At 36.3% G+C, this 15,780-nt stretch overlaps 1 protein-coding gene across 2 annotated transcripts in view; it reads right to left on the bottom strand.

The window, feature by feature from the left end:
* Positions 1 to 15,780, bottom strand: part of PLXDC2 (plexin domain containing 2) — a 445,690-nt gene that overhangs the window by 125,129 nt on the left and 304,781 nt on the right. For both annotated transcript variants that reach the window (XM_047865279.1, XM_047865278.1), the window contains one exon: positions 5,680 to 5,802. In XM_047865279.1, coding sequence (XP_047721235.1) covers positions 5,680 to 5,802 — 123 coding nt within the window. The remainder of the gene's footprint in view (positions 1 to 5,679; positions 5,803 to 15,780) is intronic.

Below are 15,780 nucleotides of genomic sequence, written 5' to 3'. Positions count from 1 at the left end.
TGGCTATCCTCCCCCTCCCCCACCTAACCCAGGGCTTAGCAGAGAGAGCAGGCAAAATGCCCATTCTCCTAGTCTTTCCCTGGAAGGGGTGTGACTACCTACTTTATAAGCTGTAGCATGACTGTCCAGCTTCTACTTAGTTCATCTAGGTGCTGACTGTTATCCTCCCATGGCCAAAGAGAGCCAATTAGCACTTTCCCCACCATCTCCCTCCAGATAACTCCAACAATAAAACAAAGTTGCCAGTCTCTATCTTGAAAGAAATGGTCCATATATCTAGTGTCCCCACTTTTACAGCTGTCATCCAGGATTTAGGCACCCAAATCACCTTGCTCTGATAGCCAATGAGGCTTATATTTACAAGACCTAGAAGATGATGGCAAATAAACAGTTTCTAAATGGGTGAAGGAGCACCCCCTTATGACTATATATATCCCAGCTTGGTGCAAAAAGACCAGGAAAATATGCCTATCTCAGTTTCTCTCCAGAAGTAGTTTGCATACGTTCTTAGCTCCTGCCTGAGGGTCTGGCCACAGATAAACACTGCATGTAGGTGATCCTGCCCTCTGAAACACTGATGGCTTCTTGGCACATTCTCGACTACTGGGAACCACCAAGAACAAAAACAGTATCAGGGACAATCATAGAGGTTTGAGAGATAATCAGGAGCTTGGGCGGGACTGACTGATGTGCTTTGTGTCCTGCATAAGCCACTTTGACAAGATTCAAGGAGTCTGCTATTTTATCTAATGTGCAGAAACTAACACGGCCAAGAAAAATGAAAAAAAAAGTAGGGAAATATGTTCCAAACAAAAGAGCAAGATAAATTTCCCAAAACCAATCTTAATGAAACAGCAGTAAGTTAATTTACCCAAATGAATTCAAAGTAGCAATCATAAAGATGCTCACTGAGGTTACATAAGCAATACATGAACAAAGTGAGAATTTCAACAAAGATATAGAAAACATTAAAAAGTACTCAACAGAAATCAAAGAGATAAAGAATACAATAACTAAAATGAAAATTTTAATAGAGTGGTTCAATAACAGAGTAGGTCAAGTGGAAGAAAGCATTAATGCACTCGAAGACAGGGAATTGGAAATCATCCAGTTAGAGAAGCAAGAAGAAAAAAGAAGGAAAGAGTAAATATGGCTTAAGAAATGTATGGGACACAATCAAACAGACCCATGTTCATATTATAAGAATCCTAGAAGGACAAGAGAGAAAGAAAGGGAAAGAAAGCTTGTTCAAAAAAATAATGGCTGAAAACCTCTCTAATCTGGAGAAATAAACAGACATTCAGATCCAGGAAGACCCAAAACCAAAATAAGATGAATCAAAGGAGACTCCTAAATAGCCATTTTTCTAAAGATGATGTACAAACGTCCAACAGGATATAAAAGGGTGCTTGACCCAGGCATGAGGGAAATACTAGTCAAAAGCACAATGAGATATCACCTCACACCTGTTGCAATAAAAAAGACAAGAGATAACAAATGCTGGAGATGGTGTGGCGAACAGGAAAACCATGTAGTCTGTTTGAAATGTAAACTGGCACAGCCACTATGGAAAACAGTATAAAGTTTCTTCAAGAAACTAAAATTAGAACTGTAGTATGATCTAGTATTCCCACTTTAGGGGTACATACCAGAGGAAACAAAATCCCTTTTCAAAGAGATATCTGTACTCTCTTTTTCACTGCAGCATTATTCATAATAGCCAAATAAGGAAACAACTTAAGTGTTCATCTACAGATGAATGGATAAAGAACACACACACACACGCACACACACACAGTGAGGAATATTATTCAGCCTAAAAAAGGAGTGAAATTGTGCCTTTGTAACAACATAAATGGATCATTATGCTAAGTGAAATGAAGCCAAAGAGAGAAAAAGAAAACCTACATAGTATCACTTACATGTGGAATTTAAAAACAAAACATAGTTGAACTCACAGAAATACATTTCAGAATACTGGTTGCCAGTTGTTACTGGTTTAGAATATTGGTTGCTAGGAGTTAGGGGATGAAGAAAATAGCAAGAGGTTGGTAAAAATGTACAAACTTTCATATACACTGCAAATAAGGTCTAAGGATCTGATACATAACATGGTGATTGTAGTTTCTAATACTGTATTGCATAACTGAAATTTTCTGAGAGTCAAACTTAACTGTTCTTACCAAAAAAAAAAAAAGGTAAATATGTGAGTTGATGGATGTGTTAATTAACTTCCCAGTGGGATTCCTGTTGCCATGTATACATATATGAAATCATCACCTTGTACACTTTCAACATAGCAATGTATTTTGTTTCTTTGAGGTAAACATTTAGAATCCCAAAAAGTTCTTTTGGATTTTATCTGGGTGCTTTTAAACATAGGGAACACCACCATGAATCCGTGTTCCAAGTGAAAACTCAAGTCTCTTCTTTTATCGGCATCTATGTATCTATACTACACTTTTTTAAATATTAGAAGGTATGAGGATAATAATAGGCAGAAAACTTCCATATGCATAGAAGTAAAGGGGTTTCTGATCAGGAAATGCCTACTAACAGTACCATTTTTCCTTCATGCATGTTGGCAACTCTCAAACTCTAGTCTCCTTTTTATTCATTAATTTCTGTTAGGCACTTAAATGGTACAGAGAAAACACCAAAATAGAGGGCAGAAGACCTATCCTCTGTCTTGCCTCTATAACTTTTTGCAAGGCCTTGGTCACACCTGTGTGAACCTGTTTGTTCTCCTACAACATGGTGGGGGAGGGCAGAATAGTTCTTGCTTTCTAGGGATTTCTGCATTAAATACAAGGAAATACAGTTACCTCAAATTTTGTGCCAAAGAAAGATCCATATAAATGGAGTAATTAAATGTCTTTAATGCAAATTCTGATGAAGATATTCTTATTTATTTACTTATTCACTCATTCATTCATTCATTCATTCATTCATTGAGCGTGTGTGTGAGTTGGGGAGGGGCACAGGGAGAGTGAGAGAATCACAAGCAGGCTCCATGCTCAATGTGGAACCTGATGCAGAGCTTGATCCCATGACCCTGGTTTCATGACCTGAGGCTGAAATCAAGAGTTGGACGCTCAACCAACTGAGCCACCCAGGCACTCCAAGATATTCTTTCCTTTTTTTTAAAAGTATTTATTTATTTTTGGGAGAGAGAATTTTTGGGAGAGAGGGGGACAGAGGATCCAAAGCAGGCTCTGAGCTGATAGGCTGACAGTAGTGAGCCCGATGTAGGGCTCAAGCCCACGAACCCTGAGATCATGACGTGATCAGATGCTCAATTAACAGTCTGAGCAACCCAGGTGCGCCGAAGATATTCTTAATATATTGTCAGTAGCAGGCTTTTTAAAATAACAATTAGTTATTTTAAATTAAGTTTTTTATTTTAAGTAGAACCATTATAGCTCTCCCAACATTTATTAATTTGAATGGTTCTACGTACATAATGAGTGGTTCATACACAACTGAAAGATTATTTAAGTGTAAATGTTATTAAATTTAAAGCTAAATTATCTCTATCCTGTTTTGTCAAATAACCAATATTTTAAGTTTCCTCTTTTATTAAAAGTTACTGAGGGGTTCCTGGGTGGCTCAGTTGGTTAAGCGTCAGACTCTCTGTTTCAGCTCAGGTCATGATCTCAGGGTTTCCTGAGTACGAGCCCCACATCGGACTCTGTGCTGACACTGCAGAGCCTGCTTGGGATTCTCTCTGTCCTTCTCTCTCTCTGCCCTTCCCCTGTTCACACTGTCTCTCAAAATAAATAAATCAACTTAAAAATTTTTTTAAAGAAGTTACTGAAATCTAAAACTTTATGATCTACAGGATGGTGGGAGTGGCTTTTGGAGATAAAATCTTCTATTTCTCCAAGTAGCCCCCAACTCACCTATTGTTCTGGAGGGAGCAATTGGGTAAGTAAACCAGGGAGGCACTTTTCTTGGACAATTATGATGTGAAAGTATATACTGTCAAAAGAAAACCTTGGGTTGAAGAATGGAATTTACATTTCTAAGGAGCTGAGTTAGCGTGGTCCATTTCCTAGCCCATGACTGTCAACCCTACACCATTTCTTTCATGATGGGCGCAAGATCTAGTGATGTTCTTCCTTAGCTTAAAGATGAAGGTGTTACTTATGTTCATATATCAGACCACATGAGTTGCTACACTGTCCTATGTGGTTATTGGAGAGACTTACTTATGTCATTATGCTTTATGATTTTGATGTTAATATTATGAAAAGCCGGTCATCAGAATTCTGTCCCCATGAGCAAATGTCTCTAACATCATCTAGTAAGTGACAGAGCTTAGAAAATAATCAACTTTCATCAAATCATTTCCTGTTTACTAAGGTGATTCTGGCTGGAAGGTCATGGAATAAGTTTCAGATAAGTGTCTGGTTATAGTTTTACCCCAAGTATCTTTACAATCTATTTGGACACCCTTGTCTTTAGCACCTCATATTTTTAAGGTAGGATAGCGTTTGATAGCTCTTAAAATAATAGGGGAGGTAATTATTATGGCTAACATTCAGAGTTACCTAATCTTGGAACATACCTTTGTGCTACTCAAATTGTTTGAAATGTGTTTCTCAGAGCATATAGGTAACTACATTTAGTTTCCTTCTTTGTTTGCTATTTTGATCTGTAAAATGGGTTCATCGCACTGGTCAGAAGATTGCTTTTAGCAAAATGATCACATTTCCTCAACGCTACTGTCACTATTAAGTCTATACTACCCACCAGTAAATTTCTTCCTTGGTCATTAAGAGTAGAAATAACTGTTCACACCAAATAGTTCCATAATTTTAAAAGATGAAATCGTCATTTGGGCAGTACAGAAATTTCTTGAAATAGTCATTTGGGCAAATAAATACTATTTTTGTATTACACAGTACAGAAATTTCTATCTTCGATTTTTCAAAACAAACTTTCCCTTTCGTATTTTCTCTACTAAAGTCATGTAGCCTTCCAAAAGATAGAGACACAAAATCCATTTATCTGAAGGTCTTCATAACTCGAAATTCCTCACTTAGATTTCAATAGCATTCAGTGATATAGTCAAGGTTTTTGCTATTTTATATGTCCCCAAATAATAAATAGTAAGGATAGATTGTCAGTATACCTGACAAACCCTGGCAGGCTCTATTTCCTATTTTAAAGTCAGGAGAACTTGATTTTCGTAAGTGTATTTTAACTATCCGCTATGTATTTTTTAAAAGGTGTGTTCATCTTATGGTACGTATCCTTCATAAGTTTTGGAAATTTAATATCCAAGTATTATCCCACTTGCCTCTATTTGAAGATAACAAATTATCCGTATTTAGTTTTTTCAACAATAAGGACTTATTGCAAATAGCATTAAATGAATCTATTTGCTCTATTAAAAAAGTCATTGACAGCAACTCATTTATTACAGTGCCTAAGAGAGGTGTTAATAAAGAGTTGTTGAACCAACAAATGAATGAATAAATAAGTGACATGTGACCACACACTTCAATCCAGGTATTAACAGTTACAGTATATTTGTCGACTCAAGGCATTTGCATCAAGCGATTTACAATCCAGCTTACCAGAAAAACTCCAGGGCATAAAATATTAATATGAATCTGATGATCGATGTCTGAAAATACACATTCAGTAAAGAACAGGCTGGCCAGTACATACCATTATCAAAATATCTGACTGTTGAATTTCTGGATACACTGGGATCGAAATTTGCCATTAAAGGTGCTATGTACTGTGTGGCTGTTAGCATTCGATGTACGACTTCTCCAGTGTATATGAAACCTGTAGTTGGAAAAAAAAATAGGAAATAAGTTAAGGAAAATCCCATATAATATTTAAAGTACCTCCAACTCCGTTGCAAAATAAATACTCCGTTATTTATTTTGAAAATAAAATATCAAAGTAGCTAAAAAAAGGAATATAATGAATGTCTTAACGTCTGATAAACAACAGTCTGGATTAAGGAACAAAGTCTCATATGATTTTGTAGTACCTTGCAGGCTGGTAAATCAGAAATCTAGAATATGTACAGTTTTAATTGTGGGAAAGTGTGGACTGTGGGAGAGATCATCAGGCTAAAAAGGTAATACAGTTTGGTGTGCAATTCAAATATTCAATCTGCCATTATTAATCCCTTGTTATTTTAACACTAGCTGAACATGCAAGTCCTTTTTACAAATGAATGCATTTTCATGATGTTTAATTGCATTTTCAAAAAGTTTAATTGCATTTCTTCAACTATAATCTCTGTTCAGGACCTTTTAGAAACCATACATGGATATCTTCAACACTAAAATGCAGAAAACATTCTAAACCTTTTTGTCAAAATTGAAAGAATGTTAAACACCCAGAGAAAAACTTGTACATTGCTCAGTTATTATAATACTAGCACTCTATCAAGAAGAAAAGCATTATATGTTACAGATAAAAGGGTAAAACACTGATAATGCACAAATGACTCTCTTTAGAAAGTTATCAATGGCAGCCTATTCTAGTGGTTGGATAATGAGAGAGAATTAACTACAAAGAACTTCATATTGAATTAACTTTCAATAGCTCTTATGTTATAACTCTGCCCACTTCCAATTATTCACATTGGCTTTATTTACTTTGTGTATTATCCATGACAAATTGTTAATCCAATACTGGCTTCTTGCCTCCAAGGTCTTTTGCTTCCTGAAAGGATGGTCAGCTCAGTGAATGATAACTAATTTTAATATTAAGCTAAGAAATGCACAATTAAGAACATATATGTAAAAAGGCACACACACACACACACACACACACACACACACACACACACACAGTAAAACCCAAAGCAAATTATTTGTGATAATGCAATTGTAATGTTTAGGCGATCACAAGTTAACTAGATACCTGAGACTATTATAGATCATTTTCTATTTTCATAAGAATTAATGAAGTAAAACAAGCAAGAGTTTACAAAAACAAACAAAATTGTGTAGATTTAAACCTCTAAAAAAGTGTTAAAGTTTTGTTACTTCACTTCATGGTCTAAATAAAGCTTTCATTGGCATATTGTGGTCATTATTATCTCAAATTCTCAGTTATGGTTTCTAGATAAGTTATTGGAAATTTAAATCTGCAGTTATTTACTTGGAAATTAATTTCTTTTAGCAATGTCTTATTCCTTTGACTTCCTTTTCGTTTTTCATTAAGAGCATAATTAAATTTTAGCTATTCACTTTAAAAAATATATTTCTAACTATTAAAATCTTTACCATGTATTTTAATCATTGATTACTTCTTGTTTTCAAATGCCAAGTAATATGCTTCAAAATAAATTTCATTTGTCTTGAGCAGAATTTTGTATAATTGCAATTTCACATATCTCAAGTTTACTAAATGATATTAAGATACAGTGACACAGTCATCACTTTAATTTTATTTCCCTGTAAAATTTGAGTCATCATCAATGTTCAAAGTGAATATTACATTATGAAAATTATAAAGATGAAGAGTAACTATTTTTCAGGATCTATGATGTATTTGTTTATATTTTCACCATTTAGGTAGATACAAAAATCCTATATGAATATGATCTTTCTTTTTTTTTTAATGTTTATTTATTTATTTTGAGAAGAGACAAACCACAAGCTGGGAAGGGGCAGAGTGACAGGGAGAGAGAGAATCCCAAGCAGGCTCCATGCTGTCAGCACAGAGACCAACGCAGAGCTTGATCTCACAAACTGTACAAACCGTCAGATTATGAGGTCATGTCCTGAGCTGAAATCAAGAGTTGGATGCTTAACTGACTGAGCCAACCAGGCACCCCTGCAGGTATGATCTTTCAAGGAAAGGATTAAATTATACTCTGAGAATGTTCTGTAAGGGACAGTGGCTCTGAATAGTTATTTCTCTATTCTCCATTCTCCATGTGCTAATGGAGGAAACTTTGCGTGATTTAAAGAATAAAGAGGGCAGTAATCAAGGCAATATGATAACTGTGACTCAATACTAAATTAATTTTCAAAAACAAGTGTAAGAAAAGTAGCAGCAAGTTCCCAGGAAAACAGAGTTGCAAAATGCAGCACCATAAATGATTTCAGATGCCTAATTCTTACCGTTAATGCTTAAAAGATACATATATGTATATTTTTATCTCTGGATGTTTCCACATAGATTTGGCAAAAAAAAAAAATCATTCTCCATTCTCCATAACCCAGTTTTCAAATCATACAAATCCTTAACGGCTCCTTGCCTTCACCAGGAAAAAGTTTTCTAGAACTACAATTTCCCAAATTGCAAAGGTGAAGTCTCATCTTGTTCCCACAGAAATAAGTAAAAATATGGAAGAATCTGTTAACGTATAAAAACTATCATTATGATTCTTGTTCTTCTATCTCTGTAACATTAATATAAGTTATTTTTGCTCTGACTATATTACAGTGCTGCAAATACAATTAACAAGCAACAGCTACTGTAACTGTGAACACATCCACCACTGCTCTTAATCTATTTCCACCATTACCACTGCCACCACCAAGAGTGATGTGTAAAAGAAGTCAAGGGTGCAAAAAACCCCACTTACTCCGCAGCGTAAGTTTCATTTTGTGAATTCTGAGAATACATGCTTGTTTCCCTTAACCATGTTGCAAGGTGGTTCCTAGTTCTTGGTGACCATGGAGTGAAATGGTTAACTGTAGTGATGGGTTCTACTGACTTTTCAATACATTTCTAAATTTTGAAAATGTCCTTTCAGCAGTGGCTAGTACCTGAGGGAGGGAAAAACCTTACAGGCCTATGGATAGTAGGGAAATCGGATTAGGTGTTGAATGAGAACCAGTTATGCAAATTAGAGAGTGCTTTCATGGAAGAAAACTTCTCCAAAGCTTCAAAGGCACTTAGAGCTGCCAACATCCCATTTAAACATTTACCTCTTTTATTTAGCTTTCTGAGGCATGCTCTATTGTAGAGAAAATATATACAGTAAAACCTTGGATTGCAAGTAACCTGTTCTGTGAGTGTTCCACAAGACGAACAAACATTTCTAATACATTTTAACTTGATAAACGAGTGATGTCTTGCAATACGAGGTACATGATGCCAAACGTCACAAACGTGATGCCAAATGATCACAACTGAGCTAATGATTCTACTCTCTCTCTCTCTCTCTCTCTCTCTCTCTCTCTCTCTCTGCAGGATTGTGGGTGATCATCCCCCATGCTCTGATGCTCAGTCTCAGGTCTCGGTGTCTGGTAGAAATCAGTGATTTTTCAGAATGTTGGAAGGTATCCAAAACTGGCACTTGTGTGTTTTTTTTTTTTTGTCACTTCAAAGCTCCTATGGACAGTCCTTTGCTTTTCATAAAAGACGAAGCTTAGGAATGCTTTGCTTCATTCTAGGTCAGGCTGCCTGCAGATATAGACGCTTTCCTCTGCTGCCTTATTTCCAGTTACATTAAATATAGTATATGACAAGTTTATTAATACTGTACTGTAGTCAACATCCGTGCGAGCATATATAATGGCCCCCATGAAGAAAAAGATTCCATTGAGCCAATAGATAGCAGTGATTCCATGAGTGATAGTGGAAGTCGTCCTCTACAGTGACTGTCTTCTCTCTTGTGTCCCTCACACAAGCCATTAAGGTTTTAAGCGCAGGTCAATTTGCTTATTTTTCTTTATATTTTGTATTTTATTTATTATTTTTTATTTATTACAGTATTGTAATAATTTTTTATGAATATTTTTGGGTTGTGGAACAAATCACCTGAGTTTCCATTATTTCTTATAGGGAAATTCGCTTTGATATACTAAGTGCATGGGATGACCAGCACGTTTCTGGAATGAATTATGCTCCCAAACCAAGGTTTTACTGTATTTCATTTTTCTTGTTGTTTACATTATGGAGTAATTTAAGCAAAATATTTGTATTATTTCTTTCAAAACAGTTGGTAGCCATATGAAGGGCTAATCATAAAATATCTCCTTAGATCACTACATGCTTCTTATTTAAAAGGAGTTTGAGGGAGAAACAACCTGTTTTCTTGGTGGAAATTCTAACACCTATACTTTGGAGCACAGTTGTAGTCACCTCGGATCCGTTTCAGCCTCTGTTCTTTTAATTGACAAATTTATGGATAGATTTACATTGGATTCCTCTATTGCAATCCACCAAATGAGCCTTAAGTCGGTAGGTGGATGATATGATTACAGAATTTACTTAATGGTACATGCAAATTACATCCTAGTGGTGTGACTGTTACTTGACATCTTAGTGGCTCAGTTCGCTAATCTGTTAAACGGGGGAGTAATCATTGGGCTGTTGTGGTTGAATGAGTTGATGTGTAAAAAACACAGTGTTTAAAATAAAAATGTGCAGACAACAAACAATCCATTAAATTCCTTCTAATTTTTACCTCTTGAAGTCTTTTGTGTCTAATATATACTAGTGGATTGGACTTACACTGGGATGTTTATATGATTTCAAAATGTGCTTCAGACCCAAATGGTATGATATGTGTTTCTCTGCACTCTTCTAGTTTGGGTCAAGGTATACTGTGGACTCTAACTACAGGGCCACAGATAATTAAAAGCCTGAATGTCCAAAGTTCTACATTCGAGATATCTTGTCTTACATTCTGATGGAGTAAGCACCTTGTAAAAACCTTAACATCTTATTGGTTGCAAACGGTTATTTCATTTAATTGGAAGTGTCATAGTAATAAAGGCTATGTGAAACATTCTATGAAACTTTAATGTGTAAAGGTCTACATAAAGTATTTTATTTCATCATCTTTCAGTTGGTATTTTTGACCCCAGAGGAAAGGTTGGAGCTAATGTGTGTGCCTGTAGGGCATTGAGCACTGATAGTTAAATGCTGCCTTTAGAGTACAAAGGCACTATTGTCACCTTTATGATGTACGAACTTGTCTACATGCTAATCAAAGAGATCAGAAATTCATGGTCTTTGTTCCATGAGGATTTAGAGAACAGATTCCCCATTAGGACTCCTCACTAGCTTTACATGTGATCTGGTCCCTTTCTATTCACGAAAGCCTGAGTTATTTCACTGGGTAGTGTTTGTGGTTAATTGTTCTGTCAGTCACTCGATATTTGTCATCGACAAGCTTGCTTGAAGGGAACAAGTGAAGTCTGGGCATAATTCAACGTACATTGTTCAAAAATGCCATTTGATGAATCACAATGCATTCTCACTATGCTGTAAACTACACCCCTTTCAGACAAATACTTGTTTGTAGTTAAGTCAGTCTTTTAAACAAAACCATATGAGGCAGCAACTGCTAATTCGAAAATTAAGTTGTGGTAAGTTATCTGGTAATGGAACTGTCTGCCAGCTGCAACCGTACAATGATAGGTTTCATGTAACGGGCTTCCTCTGGACAAAATTGTTGCGAGTAGACCTCACAGTTCACTGTGAGGATACTGGTTTGTACATGCAACCTAGATGTTTAAGCAAAAAGAAAAAGAAAAAAAAATATTTCTGAGTTTCATGTGAGCTTGCCAACTAGTGGCTCCTTGGAAGAAACCTACAATATTGTCACTCACCAAATATTTTCCCTTTACACTTCCAACCAGCTGTTAAGGTAAAATACATCAAGTGCATTTTCTATAAATAAAAAATATATATGTTAAAATATATCGCATCTCCTAGACTCCTTTATTCCACTGGCCCGAGGCACCATGGGGGATTACAAATCACAGCAAAGCCATTCCTTGGGGGAAAAAAGGCAACAAGTGACAACTTGGTTATTGGCTACGAATTACGTTCATGAAATTACCGATATAAAAATGTAAGTTGACTACATAAAGTGCTTCTCTCCAACTCTAGAAGGAAAGAGCAGGAGCCAGAATTGTGTAGATGTGGAGAGAAAGAGAGACAGAAGTCTGTAACTCTTTCATTTTCATTTTGAACCGGTGACAAAATTGTAGCCTGTAGTTCTTGCCTTCTCCATCTTGTTTCTCAAATAAATCCATGTGACTTATTCTTAACTCATGTTAATTGCCAGTGGCCCCTGTCAACAGCACCCTTCTTCCCTCTGCTCCAAATGTTTCTCATGATGTAGGATTTGCAGAGATGGGTCCATTCACACTGCAGATAATGAATGGCACCCCCCTGGAGTTGTGTGGTGCATGGCTTCTCATGGAAGCACTGATTGCTCGTTTGCTTCAGAAACAAGTTCGTCTCCTCTATTCAGATTGATCCAGGTAACATTTCCAAAGTCTTATTCCTACATGGGGAGGAATGGGAGGGTTGCATTGAATTATTTATGCCTCCCCCTGCCCCTACCCCGACTGGGGATTCAGAGATGCTGCGTCAAATGCTGGATTCACATGTAGCAGAGTTTTAGCTGGGAGTTAGACCCCAGTACCTGAGGTCTGTTTAATTTGGGGTTGGTTATGCTGCTCTATGTTTGCAAAGCCTCTATCTTGATTCCCACCTAATCTCTTGGACCCTGCTCCCTGTGGGTAGTCTTTCTAGAAAACAACTACTTGGCTTTTTGACCTGTGAATATCAGTTGCCCCTAGAATTTCTGCCCATTTATTGGGACTAAGTAACCCCTTTGGGAAACTACCTAGGACAGCTCAAAGTTACCAGCTGGCCTTCCATCCAGGCTCTGTCTTGCTCTAGAGAGGGGAGCACATGCCCTGCTGTGGCTTTTATTTTATCCCCAGGGTTCCCCCTTACCCTGAAGAACAATAAAAACTATCCCATCCTTTTCAAAGGACTTAACATCCATTTTTTAAATGACCAGAAAGAGCCCTGGAAGCAAGATGGCCAAATGTAAAGGGAGGCCATATTCAGATAGGGAACTTTTTTCCTGTCTCATCAGACCTTCTTGTATTTATTGAATAATCTGTAGTACTGCATATCTTACTTTCAAAATCAGGTAACTTTGAAGTGAAAATATTAGGTAGCAGGAGAATAACTCCTTTGAATTCTTGCCCTGAATAGTGGTCTATGCAAGCCTATAGTTTACAAAACAAATTTTAGTCCACATTTTTGAAGTTATAACTATGCTTTCCCACATCCATTCTTCCCCAAATGATTTTGTTTCCCTTCATTGTTTAGACATTCATAGGAGATACAGAGATTTCATCCTTAAGTTTTACCACAATCCTTCCAAGTCGGGTCATGAAAGGTCTTGAATGTACTGACCATGTTTTCATTGTCCTTCCCTTTTTTAGTGCAAGAGAAATACCGTTCATCTAGACCAGATAGAAGCTATAAAAGGGAGTAGAAAAGCTTTGCTTTCTCAAAAACCGCCATCTGCCATGCACAACTAGTTCCAAATCAAGGGTTTGCTCTTTCCTTTTTTTCTAGTGTAAGTAAAGTATCCCAGTTGTTGCCTCAGATGGTCTTGGTTTTAATGCCTTAGCATTTAACTTCTAGATCATGTCATATGTATAGTGTCATATATGCAATGTTTAGATAGACAGTATGTAAATAGTTTGGGTGTATATGTGTGCATATATGTGTGTGTGTATATACATATGTATATACATATATATATGCATATATAATACACACGCAATGTGTGTGTGCGTGTGTGTGTGTGTGCATTTCTCACCATGAAGAGTTCAAGTGGACTGCACAGGCCTAGGTTTGAATTCATCTTGTACAAGAGGTATGATGTCCTGTCTTCACTCTCATTGAGTTGCAATTTCCTCTGTAAAATTAGGTTAAAATTAACCCCTTCTAAACAGCACTGCTGTGTGCATTGGTCAGGAAGAAATGCTACAGAAATGTAGCTGCAGTCCTACCATTCAACATACATTTGGAACATCTGTATTGCCCTGTGACACCCTTTAACAATCAGGGTTCTGGGGAGACTCGCTCTGCAGCTACACTGATTCCTCCCCTTGTCCGCTCTTGATCTCTGCAGCCCTATGGTCAGATTCCAACTGTGATACTTCTGACCTCCTTGAGACGTGAGCCCTTTCACAGTCACAGAATTGTGACCACAACTACATTTTCTCTGAAGTTTTAGTAGTCTTGTCCCTTGAGAAGATGAATTTATCAGTGAGAGGGACAAAACAGCTTGTTAATAAAAGAGCACTGACCCAATTGTACATTCATATGACAATTTGCACTTGGTAGTTTCAATATGGCCTACAATTTGAACACTGAAAACATTAGATGCCAAAAGAAAAACTCAGTGTATTTGAGAAAAGAAAGGAAAATATGTATTTGGCTTTGTTTATAATGTATACAGGTGTGTGTATGGTGTGTGTATATACACGTATACAAATACACACATACACAAACATGTTATATATTTACTTTTTATATATTTTATAATTATATATTATATTTTCTTATATTTAATTATGGTATATATTCATATTATGCTAATAACATGTTAACATATTCACATCATGTTACACATATAATGTTAATGAGAACTAAGTGGAACTCATCACTACAGTTAAGCATTTTACTTCTTGGTTGCTAAGAACTCATGTGAAATATTGATAAGAAGTGGCTTTCAACATGGTTAAGGAAAACAAGCAAGTATTGTCTGAATTAGAAAAATGAAACTCATGTTGTAGAGCAGTGGAGTTTTTGTATCCTTGGGTTATTCTTAAATTATTCTCTTTTGAGGAAGAGCAAATCTTAGAGTCTATGGATTTGTAAATCAATACAAAATGCATATTGAATATCTTAAATCTGAAGCATCATAAAATCCTTACTCCCAGTTAACAATCCAGTTAGTTTGCTTCCTCTGAAAGCATTTTAGACATATTTTTACTCGTTTATCTGACCCAGATGCACCCAACCCATCAATATCTTGGCTAATACCACCTAGATTGAGCTTTTCAAAGAGGCATTTATTTTCAAAAATAGGTTGTATTCTTCTATGAAATTTATCAGCTCCAATTTAGGAAAGACTGTAGTCACTGAGAGCACTGAGAGATTAAAAACAGCCCTAAGACTTTCTACCATCCATGCCTTATGTTTCTTTCACAACTCTTACCTTCACACCAAATGAATAAACAAACAAACAAACAAACAAATTAAGTTTATTCAGTCATCTCCTCCTAGTGTTGACTCAGGGAAGAGTTTGTTAGAATATATATTCTTCCAGGGGCACCTGGGTGGCTCAGTCAGTTGAGTGGCTGACTTTGGCTCAGGTCATGATCTCACTGCTCGCGAGTTCAAGCCCTTCGTAGGGCTCTGTGCTGAAAGCTCAGAGGGAGTCTGGAGCCTGCTTCAGACTCTGTCTCTGTCTCTTTGCCCCTCCCCTGCTCGTGCTCTGTCTGTCTCTCTCCCTTTCTCTCTCTATCTCTCTCTCCAATATAAAATAAAAACATAAAAAAAGAATATCTATTCTTCCAGCACGGCTACCTTACAGAATTCGTTATATGGTTGCATTCGTTATATGTTCCCTGAGGCCGAAAACAGTAGGATGTGGTTAGTACCACCATTTATCTCACAAATTAGATCCTAATTCAAATGTAGGACATTCTACTTCCTATAATCCTATTTGAAAAAAAATTTGACCAAATATTAAAAAAGCATTTTCCTTGACCTTGAGTCTTTGCAAGCGATATTTAGATTTAAAAATTCCTGAGTACATATTCAAACATTCATACACATTCATATATGGATATTTTGTGGCATTTGACTAATTGCTACTTGCTTTTATATATATATATATATATATATATATATATATGACTATGTATATTAATGGCTTTAAAAATAAATGTTAAATGATAAAATTCATAACATATGCAGAGAATATATGCTTATGCATATATGAATAAGTAA

Source organism: Prionailurus viverrinus, chromosome B4 (genome assembly GCF_022837055.1).
Source record: "Prionailurus viverrinus isolate Anna chromosome B4, UM_Priviv_1.0, whole genome shotgun sequence".
NCBI lineage: Eukaryota > Metazoa > Chordata > Mammalia > Carnivora > Felidae > Prionailurus > Prionailurus viverrinus.
The sequence above is the reverse complement of the archived record's forward strand: the minus strand, read 5'-3'. Positions and strand labels throughout refer to the sequence as shown.